Source organism: Sycon ciliatum, chromosome 1 (genome assembly GCF_964019385.1).
Source record: "Sycon ciliatum chromosome 1, ocSycCili1.1, whole genome shotgun sequence".
NCBI classification, from domain to species: Eukaryota; Metazoa; Porifera; class Calcarea; order Leucosolenida; family Sycettidae; genus Sycon; species Sycon ciliatum.
Genome location: NC_088643.1, coordinates 49,489,093 through 49,509,083, shown reverse-complemented (window position 1 = coordinate 49,509,083; position 19,991 = coordinate 49,489,093). Strand labels below are relative to the sequence as shown.

Here is a 19,991-nt window from a genome sequence, read left to right as displayed (position 1 = left end):
CCATAGTTTGTGTCCAACACTAACAGTTATAAGCAAGATGTAGAGTCAGAAGGTGCAACAGCTAGCACACTACTCGGACTGATGTGATACTGCCATTCAACGACCTGATGATAAGCTCTATCACGTCTTGGATGCGCAAACCAACAGCCTTCCAACTTGGAAGGTTCTAAGTTATGAAAAATTAATAGCATTAGAAAGGGGAAGGTGAGCGCACTCGTACTCAAGACGAAAACAAGCTAAACATCACAGCAAATTAAAAATGTTAGCTTTGACGAGATGGTGATGAAAGACGAAGGACCACGGCACAGGATGGCCACGGCTCACCGAAGTTCGAGAACGCGAAACAACGACCACCCAACTTGGGAGGCTCATGTTGATCGGAGACAAGCAAAAAGAGGGGAAGTTTCGCGAACATCAAGTGAGACAGACCGGACGGCACTACTGTAAAACCGGAAAGTCTAACGAGTCACAAAGTCTAACCTTTTAACGACCAATTTGTTTTCGTTATTTGAAGAAACGTTATCATGTAAATGGGGAGATGTCTGTGCATACAGATGGGTACCGGGTGGCCGGCCAGGTAGCCACTTTCTGCACGTTATCATGCCAAAATTACAAAAACGTTAAACTTTTGGTCGGTTCTGGTTTTACAGTATCTCTTCGTACTATTAAAAAACTACATGTAGAATGGAACTAACGTTACTTGTAATGGACTAACGAACGGCAATAACAAGTAGTATTACACGACAGAATCCATACGGCGAAACATAGATCTACGTAATACATCGCTATGGCCGCGTAGATCTATGCCTATGCCTATGCCTATGGCTTCCAATATACATGTATTTTCCATTATACCCGAGTCGGCAAGACTGCCAAGACAAGAGAAGAGGTTACAGTTTGTACAGGTACTGAAGAGAGCAAAGTGCAAAGTTCATCCCGTGACCTTTGTGACACAAACAAGAACCATTTCGCTGAGCATGCGCAGTATTCACGATCACCTGGTATTCGACTCGCTGCCGCGAGATAATGAAGATTCAAAGAAGGACTGACTGTAATAGTCGACTGCACTGCCTAGGCTAAACCAAAGTCAAAGAGGTAGACCATGTAGACTCCCTCTAATCATATGGGAACAATCAACCGACGAACAAGTTTCCAGTTCACTCTTTTTGTTAAGCCCGGAGGAGCGTGTTACCAACTACTTTGTTCGTAGATTCGGTTGGAGCAGAGAGTGAGAGCTGAAGACAGTAGTAATATCCATTGCTTTCGCTGATTGCGTTCAACGTCAGGAATAGGAAAGAGCAGGGAGGGGCTGCGAAGGAACCTCTTTCCAGAAAGATAGCATGGATCTGGGATTACTGGAAAATGCTTTGCAGTATCTGTTCCTGAGATGTGATTTGGATTCCCTTGCCAACCGAACCATAAAAGAGGTGAGTAAAATACCACCGAGGATGGATAAGAACCAAAGCCAAGTCCCCACCACTACATCTGCCCCGTTTTACAGAAAAGAGGATTGCAGTACCAGCGCACAACAAAACACGCGAAAAGGAAGCACATATACAATCGGTCTCGTCATCGTCCTGTAACAGTCCGTAGGTGCCATTCTTGCCAGCTGCTTTGACCGCCTAGCAGGCTAGATAGGCTGCTCATATCAACAAAGCACCCGCTTTTGAAGAGTCATGGTGTGAAAGGCCTCATTGAAATTTCTATTGACTTCTGGCATTCGTGTGCTATATTTCAGGAAGCAGAATCAGAGCCTATGATAGGGCAGATCATTGAAAAGCACACAGAGCTATATTGGCACGCTACCGGCGTTAATGCTCAGCAAAATAATGCTACGATACTGCAAGGAGCAAAGAGTGCACTTCAAGTTTTCGTGCAGCAGCCGAAGCAAGCAATCCCAGGTGCAGATGAGCAGCATCAAATGAAACAGCAGCTGCTAGAAACAGGCAAGTTCATCAGTGAGCCGGACGAGCAGCTTGAGGCTTTGCAACCCAACAGTAGTGACGAGGTGGCTACCGAACAAGAAAAGAAGAAGCATCAGCAGACGAGACCAGTGCAGCTTGGTCAGTCATCCATGCTTGCGTTTGGCAAATATAGCGGGCTGTGAGTCACAGGGGTAGACCGTCCACCTATATCTCAGAGCTGAATACGCAGTAACTTAACCTCTTTAGCACGACGCTACCTGAGCGCGCCCCACGACAACACCTGTAAAAGTCGCATTTGCCCATGAAAGTACAAGCTGCTCAAGGATCGATAACTTTACCTTCCCTTGGACGAATTCCACGATCTTGAGCTTCCTGGAAAGGTCTTGAGACGAGTGACAAACTGGTGTCAAACCCAGCTCGGAGCGAAACCAAAACCCCGTGCTAAAGTCTGGCAAACTTCATCCACGCGCTCGACAGACTTGAGCACGGCCAAGACTAACCAAGCTCAAATATTCAGCTGCCATTTCGGTCTCCTTGCTCGTATCGAGCTCAAATTTTTTGTGAGGACTCACGGGATCCACTAAAATCATTTGAATCTTGTTTCCATGGCAGCAGGTAGCGCACAAATGATCCATGATGGAAAATACGCGTTCTGCAGACTGTGCAAAAAATCGAGTTGAAATTTGCCGTGTCGAGTCGCATATCTCAACAACCGGTCGCATCGCTTCGGCGATTGTTTCTATCGCCAGCTGAGAGTTTTCTCTTGCAGATACATGTTTCGATTGTGAGAATCGACCAAGTACTGTAAATATACAAATTTTCGGCAGCTATTTAATTTCGGCTATATTCGGCACCGACCCAAAACGCCTAAATTAAAACGCCGATGAAATTTTCACAGCATCTGTCGCACTATACATGCCCTCTACCCCACGCTGAAAATAAATCGCCGCCGAAATGTCAAAAATCGTGAAGTGCCGAAATTTTGCAGCGCCGAAATTTTGTATATTTACAGTATTGAGTGAGGTACGATAGTTTGAACAAGTCACTATGGACTCAACACGGACCCCACGACTATGAGATGCAGGTTCACTGTACAGTGTACAGCGCGCGTCGTACTAGTACGACGGCCGTGGGGCATGCAACTCATGTGCGTCGTACTAGTACGACGCTCGCGCTAAAGGGGTTAAAGCAAGCAAGATGCACTCAGTGACAACTGATTCTCAAAGTAGAAGCCTGTCCTGACGTCACTACTTATTGTACTTGGGTACATCACCCTTCACGCAGCAACTGTCCTTGGCAGAGCAGACGTGTGGCAAATGTGTATCTAGTCTTCCTTTTGTGGTCTGGGTTTTGTCAAAAGGGACCGTACATTATACATGTACATGCACTGCAATGCGCCTTATAAAAAATAATAATGCGCCGTAGGGGTGAAACGAGTATCTATTTTGACCAATCGATCACTCGTTCATAATATTCGATCGAATATCCGATTATTTCGAGTATTTTATCAAAATTCAAAAGCACTAGATTTGCGAGTTCTCGACCAATTCGGAAGAAATTATCTGTGAACATGGAACAAAAGTCGCCTACGTCCTGTACAGAATGTAAAGTAACGATTTTCATCAGTACTTTCATATCTCAGAACGTTACTTGCCGTGGTGATCGCATGCATACCAGTGGACCAGCGGTACAACAAAAGTTTTTGAAAAATACAATGTCAATACTAAAAAAATAAAAAATAAACCGATCGAGTGCAAAATTTCGAATACTCGCTCGTTTGAAATTGTCGAACGAATATTCGAACTAATCGTTTCACCCCTATAAATAAATGCGGCAAGTGCGGTATCCAACAGCGTCCAACGAAGAACTTTTCTTTGTCTTTTTGTGTTGCAGATACCAGGTGTCGTGCATCGTGTTGTGCTGCCACTAGATGTGGGTGTCTTACACCAGCACAGCGGTAAGTGCACATTGGTGCTTTTTATGTGCCGTCACTCAGGCTGCGTTTACACGACAACACACGGCCAGTTTTCCGTTTTCAGTCCCGCATTTCTTTTTCCGTTTTCGTGAGTTTACACGATCAAAGCTGATCCGGGGTAGTCTCGGTTTGTATCGTTTTCGCGCGTCTACACGGGAGCAAAGGATCCGCCAAAGTTCGTCATGTGCCAGGTGTTGTCGTGGAAGCACCAATCACACTCAAGGCATAGTTGAAAACAGGCCACACGACAACACTCGTCACATGACGGAAATTGTAAAAACAATTTTTTTGATTGTCGGATCCGTGTAAACAGCCGAAAACGGAACAAACGTGACGGAAAACGAGGCCAGCAGACCGTTTCGACTGTTTACACACCCAAATGTATCCGGCAGAACATTTCTGTTCTCAAATTCTTCCACCTTGGCCAGAGTTTTGGTTTTCTTCCGTTTTGGTGTACAACTTTTACGTTTTGCTCCGCGTACCGTGTAAATGAACCATGCATCCGAAAGAATTTGGTTTATTCCCGTAGCTATGCAGAAGACGTTACTTCAGTAACGTCTGGCGCTAGCCAGGGTCCACACAGCTTTAATTCCCGTAGCTATGCAGAAGACGTTACTTCAGTAACGTCTGGCGCTAGCCAGGGTCCACACAGCTTTAATTTGGTGTTTGTTTGTTTGTTTGTTTATTTGTTTGTTTGTTTGTTTGTTTGTTTGTTTGTTTGTGTCACGCCTTGCACTATCCCGTATCTGTCCCGTACTGTACCGTACTAGCAAAGACAGCTGGCCCCGATATTTTTGTTTGTTTGTGCCATCGAAATGCCTGGCGCTATCCCGTACCTGTCCCGTACCATCAAGGGTACGGTACCAACAAGAGAATGAGTATATATGCGAAGTGTATCGGGGGAATGCATTCAGTGCTGTAACATTTTGTGTGGATTTGTGTGCGAGGCCGAGATCCCACTAGCAGGCTGGCTGGGCCGCCTGTCGACCAGCCCGGGAATCGCATGTAGGCCGATAGCATAATAATTATAACGTATATACAGTCATGTAGATGTAAAGCAGGGAGTCATAATTATTATGTAAACGACTCCCTGCTGTATTGAAAGAAATACGAAGTAGGGAGACGAGTAAATACAATCAGAATGGATGTTAGTTGCCGTCAGTATAATAATAATAAGAAGAAGAAGAACGCCCGTGATCGGCAGAGTCAGCGCCGGTCCCAGGAAACGTCAGGACAGACATCCCGTCGACTCCAGAACGCCTGTGATCGGCAGAGTCAGCGCCGGTTCCATAGCTATGCAGAAGACGTTACTTCAGTATCTCATTAAAACGTTTTTGCAATACAATGATGTAGCTAATCAAAGGAAAAAGCATTTCCGTCAGTTCTACCAACATGCACGATGAGCTAGGCAACAAAGCATAGCGCAGGGCCCTGAGCTTCCAAGCTCTCTCGTTTGGTATTTGTTTGTGTGTTTGTTTGTTTGTGTCACGCCTGGCGCTATCCGTATCTGACGGCAAAAAAGCATAGGATGTTATAATTTTTTCAATTCTCCTATTTTTTTTCAGGCATATCCTGGGATTCGAACCCGCACTATCGCCCTACATGCATTCCCCCATACACTTCGCATGCATACCCATTCTTCCTAGTTGCTTCACGTTATTATCTTGCGTTTGAAAGCCCTATTTGAATATTGCGGGCAGCTGTATGTGGCCAGCTGTGTTTGATGGTACGGTACGGTACAGAAGACGGTGTCGTATTACCCTCGATCGTACCTGTCCCGTACCTATCCCCTACCGTACCGTGCCATCAAAGACGGCTGGCCACAATGCATATTCAAATAGGGTTTTCAAATGCAAGATCACAATGTGAAACAACTTGGAAGAATTAGTATGTATGCGAAGTGTATCGGGGGATGCATGCGGGGCGCGCGATAGTGCGGGTTCGAATCCTAGGTTATGTCTTAAAAAAAAAAGATTTTTTTAAAGAATTTATAACATCCCTATGCTTTTTTTTGTCTAGGTCATCAAGGCAAAAAAGCATAGCGTAGGGCCCTGAGCTTCCAAGCTCTCTCGTTTTTTTATTTTTTTATTTTTTTTTATTTTTTTTATTGGGAACACAGCCCTACAAAGAGACATGTGGAGACAAACACAAGACAAGACACAAGGGATGTAGGGACGACGTGCCGATGTACAGGGAGCAACTCGACCGACCAGGGGTCTCGGCGTTAGCGTTGCAACCTGGCATCGAAAAAAAAAGGGAGGGCTGCTGCATGGTCAGGTAGCAAAAATAATAATTTGGTGCGAGAAGGGGGCGCTAGTATTGCACCAAATAATAATTATAAATACGTGTAATGACTAAACCAGAAGGGAAAATGAAGAAAGAGAACAATAATCATAACAAGCAAGTAGTAGTAGAGAGGTAAATACTAAATGGGTCTCAAATCTCAATATCATCGTCACAGATACTGTGTGGACCACAGCCATCTCTTTCGGATTAGATCCTTACATACGTTGACCTTGAAGGTTTGGAGGCGTCTTGAATGAGGCTCGTGAAGCAGGAGGTCCGCAGGCAGGTTGTTCCAGGGTGTGATGGCGAAGAAGGGGAAGGATCGCAGGTTGCGTATTCACCCCCAGCGTTGTCGTGTAAAGGCAGCCTCAGTCTCATGTTGCTTTAGGGAGTTTTGAGGTGTGTAGGACTTCATTGAAGAAGCAATGGGGGATTGGTAGGTTGACAGATGCCAACCTCAGAATGGTCAGAGATGTGATCTTCCGAGTATATGGTGCCCTGGGTTTAATGACTTCAAGATGCCATTGTGCATGAAATGGGCCAAGCCTTTTAAAAATAAGAATATGTTCTTTTTGTTTGACTGATGGCATCTGCTACGTTCTCCTGTAACATGGACTTAATTTGCAGTGAAACTTGCAACACTCGTCATTAGACAACTGCAATCGGCCACTAAAATATTTCAGCTCGTAAGTTGCTTTTGCTGCAATGCGATATTTTTTGATTTCTTGGATTGCTCTAATTTCTCAGGAGATAGAGATATGAACACCGCACAGAGGAAGTTGATGTCAAAACGTTTAATAAAAGGCTAGGAGACATTGAATATCCCCAACTATATTTGAATGTCTCCTCAGTAATGATACATTCCCGTGCAGTGTATTGGGGACATTCGCTTGTACACTTCTGTCCAACAGGATTTGGTCCCAAGGACAGTTGGATGAATGACCAGCATGGACATTGTTGATTAATGGGAAAAGGCACTTGTATTGAGTCAGATATACTAGAACAGTTCAACAACAAAACTACCATGATCTTATTTGCAACTCAGAGTTTCATGCACATCGCAATCATCAGGCAAAAATCTACAACAAGTATTATAATACACCCAAATGCTCAATCTGCGGACAGAACTTTTTCGTCCTTTGTGGAGTCATCAGCGCAACACAGAAAAAATGAGGCCGAACTTGATAGCAATGAAAAATAAATTTTCCAAAGCCAGATTTTAACCAGGCCCGAACGTGCCTAGCCAGAGTGCTCAAACTGACAAGTCAGTGAGCTCTGCTGAATGCAAACAGCAAAGGCACTACCACACATAAGAGTGCCCAGCTACTACAAGAGCAGGAGCGAAATACTAAATGTGCGAACAGAACTGTTTCGTCCTTTGTGGACTTGTGGACTATATACCCAATGCTGTAGACAGCAAGCTGTTTCGGCCATAAAGGCCTCATCAGTAGAGCTACGAGCTTTTTAAGTAAGCCCGAGTTGCCAGCCATGGTGCAAAGGTGGCATCACAGACATTTTAAAAGACAACTCGTTGCTCTAGCGCCAGAGTGCTCAAACTACGAAAGGTAGTGAGCGAAGCATAATGCAGCAGCACTAAAGCAGCCTACCGAGAGTGCTCAACAAGACAAATGCCGATAAGCGAGATACCTACCGTACTGTCTTGTATTAGAGCCAGTCTCATATAGAAGCCTGTCTTGAATGGAAGCCTGATTTTCAAGATACACTGTCGGCAGATAAGCCTGGTTTTAGTGTTGACATACATAGAAATACCCGTCTTGTATAGAAGCCTGTCTCATATAGAAGCCTGCAAATTTTCCCCAAGAAAGTCACATACGCCGCGCCGCGGCTTTTATACACGACATTACGGTGCTTAAAATTATAATCGGATATCCCCAACAGACTCAATCAGTTAGGTTTTTGACCTAGTTTGTATGGGTTTACTCACATGCTCGTGGGTACAATGACTGGTTGCTCTAGCTTTTATCCATTATCGCCTTTATTGGTTTCGTTCGGTTATCAGCGAGTGTGGCGCGGATTTAGTGTCATTTCAGAAAGAAGAAAGTTGTGGTAGGGGCAGGTTTGGCACTTTGGATCTCCTCCACCTTTTTGACTACAGTCCATTCAGAAAAAGATGAGCGCTGGCTCTGGAGAGCTTCCGTGTTTGGCGATTTTGTGGTACACTGTGCAGTGCCGCGTGATTCGAAACTTGAAAAAGGGTCCAAAAAGGCACCTCAACTGGGGTTCGAACCGCAAATGTACTGTTATGCAAGAGGAGTGAACAGCCTGGATTTTCATGGTTTTTCCCCAATTCAGTCCTTTGGGGGCAAACCCTGGCCGAAATCCTATTCTTGTTATGGCTTGCTTTTTGGAGAAATAGACTTCAAAAACACAATAGATGATATGCCAAATAACGTGCAACTAGACTTGAGAGGGCATTGCAGAGTAGTTGCATACGAAGTTCAAAGTTGTACGGTTACCTGTGACTTGCATTCCTGCAGAACTCAGGGCCTACCATGTACACATTGTAGTATAATTTGTATGCAACTTGTGTGCGATGCCCTCTCAAGTCTAGTTGCACGTTATTTGGCATATCATCTATTGGAAGAGCATTCCATGGGGGATTGCCAACAAAATTGTGACGAAAACTCAAAATTTGACCTGTTTATGGCCAAAAGCTAGTAGACTGTGAGCCAAGTGCATGAATTCATGATTTTCATTCCCACTTTGGGTGTACCGCGATTTTGTTCTTTTAGCATGTGGAGAGACCTAATAGAAGATCATTTTTGATTGTTGTCAGTTTGGGAAGCTTGCAGGGAAGTCAAAATAAGCAATTATCTTAACATACCCCGTTTCCATAGCAACTACATAGCAACTGACATAGCAACATGCTATTTTGAAGGTGTTTCTTACTTTTTTCAGCAGGCAACGGCACTGGACGAAGAAATGTATATCAAGCGTCATTGCAGCTGGGTTAAAATAACTATACGAGGCCAAAAATTATAGAATTACGCATACATGTAAGTGCATTGTATAAAGTACGTGCACATTTTAAATATTACTCGAAGTGACGATGCACTGGTAGGTAAGTGCACATGAAATGGTGCCGACAACCACGAAATGCATTTCAGGAATGATAATGTACAGAACAAACAGGTGGCATTCAATATACAAAGCCCAGCAGCAGCGAATTCTCCAGACAACGGTTGGAAAAGACCATCAACAACAGCCAGGAGAATCTGGTTTAATCCGGTGCAATGCTCATTTCACCCTCTACATCTCTATAATATATACATGACTGTACAGTATGGCTGAATAATGTTAAAGAAGTTGCTGGATACAGGATTTGTATATTTGCACTCATATAACTGATCAATGTAACGTTACTTCGTAAGTACTGCTGTATTGCTTCCTAACTAAAAGTGCAAAGGGTAGAGCAATGACCGTAACCAGTAACGTTAGAGGACCGCAGGGGTATACCGGTAGATACAGATCTGTAGTTTATTTGAACTATAATAATAATTATTTTGAAACATTAGTTACATTACCCATTGTATGTACAGAACACAAGCGGAAAGATACAATTAATCATAGTCTGAAGCACTTCAGTATAAAAGATCGAAACAGTTATTAGCTCTCCGGAGATAAGGTACATTGTACGTTCTACATGTATTTCTGCTCCAACAGATTACAAAAACCTTTAGTTTAGCTTGACTGATCAGCAGCAAGCATGCTAGCACACTGATATGATTGACATGATGATGTTCGTACTGCCACTGCGCTGCACTAGCACTGCACACAATACTATAGAAACCACGAAAAAACATCGTCATGATGCGGCTGGGTTTGCACCACCGTACATTTTTGCGAGGTCAGTGGTGCAACAGAGGTCCGCTCCAGCTCTTGTGACCTTGGTTCTTGTCGATGGCGGCTATTGATTTGGCCAAAGTAGTTTCTCCCTTCTATTTGGGCATGTTCGTGCCTGATTTGGAAGTGACAACAAGCTGAATTCGTATCTAGTCGAGTAGATGAAACGAACTGGGGAAAAAAATTGCGGTACGCTCAAGGTCGGAACGAAAAAAAATTCTAACAGGATTTTTGGTGCCTGGCTCACAGTCTATAGGATATCATCTTTTCTGAATGGACTGTAGGCAGTGATCTCAGCCAGCCATGTGGGCTTGGGAAGCTGTTGTGCTGGGAAGAGGTTGGCAGCAATGTCTGCGGTTTCAGCTTCATCCAACGACTCCGAGTGTCGTGCTCGGCGGAGAGCTTGCTGCAAATGATTCGCCAGGCTGCGGCGTGACTTGACGGAAATGAAAGCGGACCATACCGGGCTTCTGCTTCGACTTGAAGTAGTCAGAAATGGCAGATAGGAGACCTTCAAGGTCGTTGCTCGTGTTGGCTAAGGGAGGGATAAGTTACTCGATGTCCTTGCTGGCAACCTACTGAAGTGTGCCTCTCTGTCGTGTGTCGTTCGTGATGCCGATAGCTGCAACATAGGATGAAAGCTTCGTTCCGATGCAGGAAAACGGGCAGCATCGTTGTAAAGACTACTGTCAACTGGGAATGGCCCCGGGGGTGGTAGCGGCAGCAGGGACATGGTGAATATTAGGCAATTGCTCACAGCGCCAATGTAGTACAGTCAGACCTCGCATAACCGCACACATCCGTTTCCACAAAATATCCCGGATAGGCGAGGGAACCGGATAATCGAACACACATACTGTATGTATGCATGGCAAATGCTGTAAATTGGTAACCAATGATTTTCTTCCGGATGGTGAGGGATCCGGATAAAAGAGGACCGCATAAGCGAGGTCTGACTGTATTTCTATCTTGCTTTATTGCGAGCAACAAATAACTCTCGGAGCTCCAGAAAGCTCGTAATATGATGTCTACAAGCAACGTCAATGATGTGTGTGCATGCTTATAGTGTTAGTGCATACAGTGCAGTAAAGGTGATCTGTATTGAAAACAGTAAGGGTACAAACAAAAACGAAAAATGTGGGCACAAGTTACATGTTACAATTTTTCCTTGGCTCCTCATCTGAGTTCTTACAGAATCTTACGCTTTGGTTGTGTCCAGGTCTGTTTTACGGCTTTTCAAACTCTGGAGCTACTGCCGTCCCTCAAGGTACCTGGGCAGCTACATATCATCCTACGTCTCACCAACATACCCCAAGATAACTGGTAAGGCAGTGTAATGGTGCAGTTTTTGGAGAGCAGGTTTTTGGTTTTAAAAGCTGATCTAGATGCGGATGTGACTAGTACTTGGCCAAATTGGGTAAGCTACAGAAGGGTCAGTCTGTCTTTCTCTTGATGGTACTCACGGACTATACTCTAGTCGATTGCCAGTTTGTATCCTGGGTTTTTGCACCAGTTCGTGCACACGTCGAAAAGGATTGCTACTTGGGAGAGCTTTTGTCTGATTATCTTGACAATGCACAAGAGAGGTATTGGAAATTCCTTGCTGCAACAGAAAACAATTGTTCGCATTGTTGTGAGCGGAGAAAGAATACCGCTGATACGCAAGGTGGTTGCACGAAGAAGAATAAAAGCAGGAGAAAAACATGGAGGATGCAGTTTAGAGGGGTGAGTGCATACAACTAGAGTCTTCGATTCTGTATCGAGGTGCTGTCTCAATATCCTGAAGAAGAGAAAACCGCATCAGTTGGCGGAAACCAACTGGGAATGAGAACACAGACTGGCGTCGCAGGGTAACTGGTACACATACTCTGAAGACCAGAAAGCTATAGTGCCATTGATTTCATGACACTGACATGATGCGCAAACATCATGCCCCCCCCCCCCCCCCCCACACACACACAACCGTTTTTGAATACCTACCCAACAAAAGACTAGTCGGCCGATTCATCTGCGATAATGTTAGGCACATTTGTTTCTACTCTTTGTTTTCTCAGGCTGACAATACGCAAGGCAGCATTGATTCGCCCCCTCCCAGCATGTGTGGTCCAGGTTCAAGGCAGAGTCTATTCCAAGTCCCCATCAGTACTGTATACGTAAGTGTTTGCTCGCTTGCACCGAAGTTGGAAGAAGAGTAGTTGTAACTCAGTGCTTGCGTATATTACAGTACAACCCTGGCTAATCCGTGGTTCAGTCGGCTGTGGCTTCACTCGTCCGCAATTTTCTCATGGATGCGTCGTCCATTGAATTGAATGCGGTAGGGGCAACATTTGCTACACAGAATGTCTAGAGAGCAGTGCTGACATGTCAATGTGCATGTAGTAGAGTGTCCATGCGGAGCGTGTGGGTATGCTCCCAGGCAGAGCTGGCAGAACTGTGCACCGTTGTCGGAGATGACGTGCCGTGGCATGCCGAACAGCGTGAAGATCTGCTCCAGCGCCTTGATGATGTCCCTGGTCTTCTCAGCTGGTAAGCGGACAACTGCTGGATACCGACTGTACAAGTCCAGAAGGCTGAAGAAGGCGCTTTGCTGGTAATAAAACACATCAATAGCGACGGTGTGCCAGGCATGTGGAGGTAGGTCGCGTGGTTTCAGCGGTACTGGTCGTATAGCTGCTTCTGTCGCACATGGTGTACAGCTGGCTAGGAAATGTCGAGTTGCCGTGTTCCAGCCGGGCCACCACACAGTCTCCTTGAGTTGAGCCAGTGTCCTGTCTCGACCAAGGTGTCCCTCGTGAGCCAGGTTCAGTACGTGTTGAGCTGCCGATGCTGGAATCACCACTCTTTCCCCTCTCAGAATGAGAAAGTCCGACGAGTTCGGAAAGGGCCACACGCTGAGTTCCGGACTAAGGGCTTGGTACGGTGCGAGCTCTGTCGCCGACGGCCATTTACCCGATCGCAGCGCATCTCGCACTGAGCACAGAGTGGAGTCTCGCGCTGTTTCTCTGGCAATCAACTGGCGATGTGCTGAAACACCGTCTGCCACGGTGACAGCATGGACGAGAAGGAAACTCGGGTCAGCATCCTCAGCCGGCAGCCTGGACAATGCGTCAGCAATGTGATTCAACTTGCCGGGGCGATATTGCACGGTTAGGGTCAAGTTTTGCACTTTCAACACCAGGCGCTGTACTCGGAGACTAGCTGAGGCTAGCTTGTACGACGGCATAAATACGTGAACCAGTGGCTTGTGGTCAGTGATAATGGTCACAGGCATGCCGGTGATGAAGCTGCGGAAACGATTAGAGCCCCACGCGACTGCCAGTGCCTCTCGCTCGATGGTTGCATAGCGTGACTCTGCATCTGACAACTTTCTGCCTGCGTAATAGACAGGTCGCCACTCTTGACCATCTGTTTGCGACTGCTGTAGGAGTACTGCTCCAAGGCCATAGCCAGACGCGTCAACTTCGATGCGGGTCGGCAGCGTTGGGTCAAATAGCGCCAGAATAGGTGCACTAGTAATCAGACTGCGTATCTTCTCAGCTGCGGTGTGGCAAGCCGATGTCCAATTCCACTCGCCAGACAATAGTGCTGTCATCGGAGCGACAACCGAGGCAATGTTAGGAATAAACTTTGCCACGTAGGTTGCTAAGCCCAGAAATGCTCGGAGTTCGGCCACATTGGTGGGATCCGACATCTGACTGAGTGACTCAACCTTCGATGGACCTGGCGAAATGCCCTTCGCCGAGACGTGATGTCCCAGAAACTCCAGCTCTGAGACCTGGAAGACGCACTTCTTGTCGTTCAGGGTGACATTGTACTCCTTGAGAGCCGTCAGGACTGCTGCCTTGCGTCGATCATGCTCTTCCAATGATGGAGCATAAATCAGAATGTCGTCTAGGTAGATGACTACCCCTTCACATCCTGCCAGAATTTGCTCCATCTTACGTTGAAATAATTCAGGGCCGCTGGACACGCCGAACGGTAGACGACAGAAACGGAAGTACCCCAAGGGTGAGGCGACCACGAAGGCATGGCGACATTCAGGTGAGATCTCGAGCTGAGAATACCCGGACTTCAGGTCAAGCTTCGAGAACATCTGTGCGCCCGACAGTTGAGATAGAAGCTCATCAGCGGTTGGGAGTTGCACACCCGGTCGCCTTACCGCTGCGTTGACTTGCCGTAAATCTACGCACCAGCGCATGGTTTTGTCGGGTTTCGGTGTGGCTACCAGTGGTGAAACAAAGTCCTGAGCCGTTACTTCCTCCACCATCTCGACCACTCCTTGTTCTAGCCATGCATCTAGTTGTTGGCGTAGCGAGGTGAGCAGTGCCGGTGCTACCCGTCGAGATGACTGTTGAGACGGAGGGTGATCCGGATCGAGACCGATTGTAATCGGGCCGCGCATAGCAGGGAGTGACGCTAGGCCCTCGGCACAGGCTGGGATTTCAACTGCTGAAATCGGCAATGCCAGAAGACCTAAACGGATGGAGGCCTGCTCTCCCAGCAATGCTGGCACAGTGCATTGTGCGTCATCGACTACAAAGATAGTCTCAGTCGTTTCGCGGCCCTGATAGCTCAGGTTACCCTCAAACACGCCCACAGCTGTTATGCGTTGCGTCCCCACTGGCTGGAGTGGGCATGGCGGCGGTAACAGGACGTACCCCGATGGGAGTAATGACTTAGGGATGATGGAAACCATGCTGGCAGAGTCCACTCTTAGCGACAAGGTGTGTCGGCAGTCCAATGTTACCTGCCTCAGAGGTAGAGTGAAACCGGTCTTCCCTGCCTGTACCCCGAATGTTTCATAGGCCTCTGGTGGCTGGGCGGACTGTACGGCTGGTGATGCTGCACCAGTTCAGAGTGACGAAACGGCTGGTGCTGATCGGTTGTGTTGCCTGGATGACGTGCTCTGCGACTGGGTCTGGGCACTGCGGTCCACTCGACCAGATCCGGCACGGCACACCGATGCAAAATGTCCCTTACGCCCACACTGGGCACAGAACATACGCGCTGCTGGGCAGTTCGGCTTGCCTGGAGCGTGCGTCTCTCCACAATATCCACAGCCTGATACTGGCAATGGTGCATGTCCAGGTTGACGCGTAGCTGTATAGCTGACCTCTGGCACTGGTGCTTCTTTGGCACCCTCTTCAGCTAATACCACTGCCTGCGCCTTGGCTGCGGCGGAGCTCAAGTCCTGCGCATCGTGCTCCAAGACACTCTTTCGGGCACTGGCAGAGCTGAGCCCCCGTGCAAACAGGTGGACTCCCACAACTCCCAGTAGTTCCTCGGCAGTACGAGTGCTGGTCAGGTTGCAAACCCTCATGTCTTTTTGCACCCGCAGCCGAAAGGCCTGTACAGTCTCCCCAGGACATTGCTCGACTGCAAACAATTCCGCCAAACGGGACGCTGCGCTCTGTTTCGAGCCGAAATATTCTTGGAACAATTTGATAAGATCGTTGTAGGGATTAGTTGCAGTAGTTGGCACTGTCGGGTAGCTCTGCCATAAGTAGTGACTTGCTGACTCGCCTAAATTGGCAGCTGCTGCCAAATACTGCTTCGCCTGATCCTTCACTTCGTGGAGTGCAAAGCCAATCTCCAACTGACTACGCCAAGTAAGGAAATGATCGTTTCCCAGCTCGTGGTCCAGGTCAAGGCGGACGCCGACTTTTACTTTTTCTGCCATTTCCCACGTGCGTGGTGAAAACTACAAACTTCAACGAGTGACTTACTAAGAAAAGAATCCTGTTCACTGCGCCAATGTTTCAGTCAACTCGTCACTCAGTTCACACCAGCCAACACGGTTCAATCCAACAATGGGATTAATCAATACATGCAATAAGAATAAATACAAGGAAAACGGTTCGGGATAATAAATTAGGACACTCAGGATCTGGCCGCCATTCTCGGGCTCTCTCTCTTGATCTCCTCGACCTTGCGCCAGGATCCGTCAATATGTACAATCACTACAACAAGTATCACGTGCGACCTACGTCGCTGGTAGACTGCATGGTACTACCCAGCGCTAGGGATAGGGCATGCCAAGTATGTGGCGAATGCGTACAGAAGGAACACAGTGCAGGTAGGTCTAGGATGCTTCTAGCATACTAGTATCAGCAGATTACTGAAAGCGCATCAATGACAGAGACAAAACATACATTACAACCAGAGTCATGCAACTATCGGCCATAGTTCAGTGGGACTACCACAAGCACATGGATATGCTTGCCACGTGAAGCGCATGGATATGCTCGCCACAAATTTCAAATTATCATCGCCATCTGAAAGGAAATATTCTGTCACTTGAAATGCTTCTACATGTTTCAGTAACCAGTCTCTCACTCATATTAAAATGCTGTTGGAGGCGGCTGGGCCATTCTTCTTGAATTCCAATGGACATCGTCAAGTGGCTACCAACAAATTGAAAATTCCCAGCTTATTGCTGGCATTTTCTGTGTGTGTGTGTGTGTCTGTCTGTCTGTCTGTCCATGCGTGTGTGCATGCATGCGTGTGTGCGTGTGTGTGTGCGTGCGTGCGTGCGTGCGTGTGTGCGTGTGTGTGTGTGTGGATGTGGGCATGTGTGCTATTAGACAGAGTGCTTGCTATCACTGCCCCACAACATCATGCCCGGGTGCAGATCCGTACCGGTATATCCGCTTGCATTGCCCTGGAGCCAGCGAGGCAGACACGGTCAGGTAAGTTGTACGGCTGTGAGTGTAGCAGCGAGGCAGCTAGAACCATGTTATGTCAACAATGGGCTGTTACCAGGTTGGGAGAGCTGCATTTCAGCACTGCGCCATCGGTCAGAGTCCCCCGTTACATTGTTATCTTTATTAGCATGTTCTCACAAAAGTTTTCAGCAGGATGCTGAGTCCACAGCTTCACTTATGCTGAATGGCTTGGATGAGAGGAGAGAGCATGGATGCAGTATTCAACACACGTCTGGAGCATATGCACTATTTGCCCTGGAATGCCATGCCGTGCCACATTCATGACTGTCACCCAATACCTGTTTTTCCTCTCTTTACAGGGGACACTTTGAGTGTGACTACTGTGGACAAGATCTACAAGAGGATGTACAGCGGCGTGTGCTCTCAGGTAAATGTTTCAAACACAGCCAGGTGTTGGCATTTCTAGGTCATACTTCAGAAAACTAGAAATCTCCATACAACTACAGTCTGTACCGGCTATATAGTGACCAGATGTATGGATATATCGGCTAAAATGATATCAGAACAAAATATCAAAAGCAGAATGGATTTTTCCAGTCAAACAAAATTCACGGTTCGCGTGAGACTCGGTTTCTCTATATAGAGGTCGAGTTTTCCGCATCTGTAGGAACGCCACCACCCTTCAAGGATCAAGGCGCAGATGCAGCTCCTAAAGCGGTGGGAGGTGAGTAGATCAGCTCACCAGCATGTGGTCAAAGACCGAAAATCCCATTCACTGCATCCATGTTTTCCTCGTGCCAGGCCACGAGTTCCCAATTAACTGTGGGTCGCAGCACGGCTGGAAAAAATCCTTCCGCTTCCAAGCAGGACTTGAACCTGGTACCCTCTGTTTCTCAATCATGGTCTTAGACCATCCCACTATGCCTGCCTTCCAGTCAAAATATCATTTATCGCCCCTCCCCCCAAGACACACACATCATAGCACTGTAGAATGGGGTTGGCATTGCATTTTTGTTGTTTTGCCATGTGATTATGCAATCACCATTGCGAAACGAGGGTTGCCTGCTGCTCCTCGTTGATAGTATTAAAAAAAAATCAAGCCCATCTGCTACTGCTAGCTGCCAGAACTGATGATGACACTGCGATCGCCACCTCCAACTGCTGAGGTGCTTCGTGCCTGTAGGCTGTGTAGCACCACCACAGCTTGGTCCGCCCTGCGTTGCCCCGGCATCGTACTCTCGTGCACAGCCCATGCTGCCGCACTCTCGCGTGGTGGCCTTCGTGAGTACGTCTTACACCATTTGCGCTTGCCACGCGCTTATGCGGCCCATGCTGGGTCCTCTATTTTCTGTCTTCCTGCCCGCGGCCCACCTTACCTGGTGAGCTCTCGCGCCTTATTTTCCATAAAAGCATGGTGGTGTCTGTTATCGTGGGTCCGATGGCCACCGGGGACTTCGCCTTTTCCATACGTGATATGCATTTCTCCGCCATACCGCCTGTCTCTGCCTGGCCCTGTACAAGTCTTTTCCCCGTACCGCCTTGTTGCAGTTTTATCTTGCATGCATGCTCGTTAGTACTATGCATTGCCGCTTGGCTGAGACTTAGCACGCGCGCTGCAGCTGGAGCCCTTTCGTGCCACGAAAGGACCTGCTTCCTAATATAGAGACTAGGCACCATGCATGAGCCCTGTCTGCCGTACTCCTTGCATTATTGCAGCACTACAACCTTCATGCAAATATGGGGTAGTCTCGCCTGTGGGCGTACTAGTGCTCATGGTGCAACCTGGGCTTCCCCCAGTACGGTTGCCCGCCATTGCATGCCAGACACCCCCATTGTTGCGCGCCTAGCCACGCGCGTGGCTTTTGCCTGCTGCTCGGTTGTCCGCGATAACTACGGTTTGCCGTACGCTGCAAACCTACATTATAACCATTCGGCTGCAGTGATATATCGGATATTATGATGTTGTCCCAGAATCAAAACATGCCGTGCATACGATAATAATAGCGGCTATAGTGATGTTATATTATGCGTCAAGCAGGTGGACTGTCAGCAATGGGTGTGAATGTGAACCTGAAGGGCATGACATTCCCACAATACATTGTGCAGTACAGTGTCATTTGCATGCACACATCTACACACATGGCCATGTGGATGTTGTTACACACCTCATGTATGTGTAGTCATGTGTACATGTGCATGCGATATCGCTTGTAGTGATGCAGCGGGTATAGCGAATAAAACGCTGAAAACAAAACGGTACGCTATAGCCGATAAAGACTGTATCAACGTGAAGAATCTACATGAGCTAAGGACGATAACTCTGCCAGACCAGTTGTTGAGCATGCGTACATCAGTGGTAGCAGTGTGCAACAATCAAAGTGGTGGCCTGAGGCAGTAGAGTCACGCAAACCCATGCAACAAACAAAGAGAGCCAGGCACGAAGGCTAATGAAATGTGCACATATGCAAAGCGAGCTACTGAGAGAGTTTGCGTGTGTGCACAACGACACATCCGTGAGCTGGCGCGAACACGCATGTGATAGACATCAGCATACAGTGATAACATTACGTCACCGCATTAAAACATAGTTTAGCTACGCGAAACTTGCACTATATTGTAACATTCCTTTCATCATAGCAGACAAAGACAAGGAAAGAGATCAAGGTGTAGGTAGCTGTGGTGTTAGCTGAAGGTGTCACTACCGTATTGTTTCAAATATCAATAGTCTTATAGAACACCATGGACATCCTGCAAAAATTATAACCTGGCCTATAACTGCAATAAAATAATATCATTGAGGCAGACGTTGAATGTTGTGACTGTTCTTGCTCCTCTCCACTGCAGATCTTTGTCACATACAACTAATTTCTTCTGATATCACAGATGTTTGCCACCGAACAATATCTTCAGAAACTGCTATTTTACACCGGGTCATCAACATCATCCTGAGAGGTACTGCTGGAGAATGTGATTGCTGCAAACAATTGTATACTGTATCTGCTTTACTTTTCAATAGAGAGCTGGTACTTACTAGTAGTAGGTTTGGTTCTTTTGTATTATTTTGCAAGAACTACATTCTCTGAGCCGTCGCCCTTTTTGTTGCTTTCATTCTCAACCTGTGTGTCGTCTCGGAAGGTTGAGAACGAACTGCCTCTTCTATCCTCGCCACGCCACACCTCAAAACGAACTAGTCAGTGGTTTTTCTCTAGAGCTAGAGAGAGAGAGCTTTTCATAGTTTACTTCAAGCGGCGACGGAAGAACTCATAATGGAGAACT

At 47.0% G+C, this 19,991-nt stretch overlaps 1 protein-coding gene across 4 annotated transcripts in view; it reads left to right on the top strand.

Moving 5' to 3' along the window:
* Positions 1-19,991, top strand: part of LOC135830855 (minichromosome maintenance domain-containing protein 2-like) — a 53,145-nt gene that overhangs the window by 5,352 nt on the left and 27,802 nt on the right. The window contains exons 1-8 of one of the 4 annotated variants that reach the window (XM_065343058.1): positions 1,050-1,427; positions 3,819-3,882; positions 6,814-6,872; positions 11,270-11,373; positions 12,105-12,203; positions 16,635-16,739; positions 17,075-17,142; positions 19,560-19,667. In XM_065343058.1, coding sequence (XP_065199130.1) covers positions 1,341-1,427; positions 3,819-3,882; positions 6,814-6,872; positions 11,270-11,373; positions 12,105-12,203; positions 16,635-16,739; positions 17,075-17,142; positions 19,560-19,667 — 694 coding nt within the window. In that variant the 5' untranslated portion in view covers positions 1,050-1,340. Of the gene's footprint in view, positions 1-1,049; positions 1,428-3,818; positions 3,883-6,813; positions 6,873-11,269; positions 11,374-12,104; positions 12,204-16,634; positions 16,740-17,074; positions 17,143-19,559; positions 19,668-19,991 lie in introns of those variants that run through there. The other 3 variants (XM_065343060.1, XM_065343061.1, XM_065343062.1) reach the window with 3 other exon arrangements.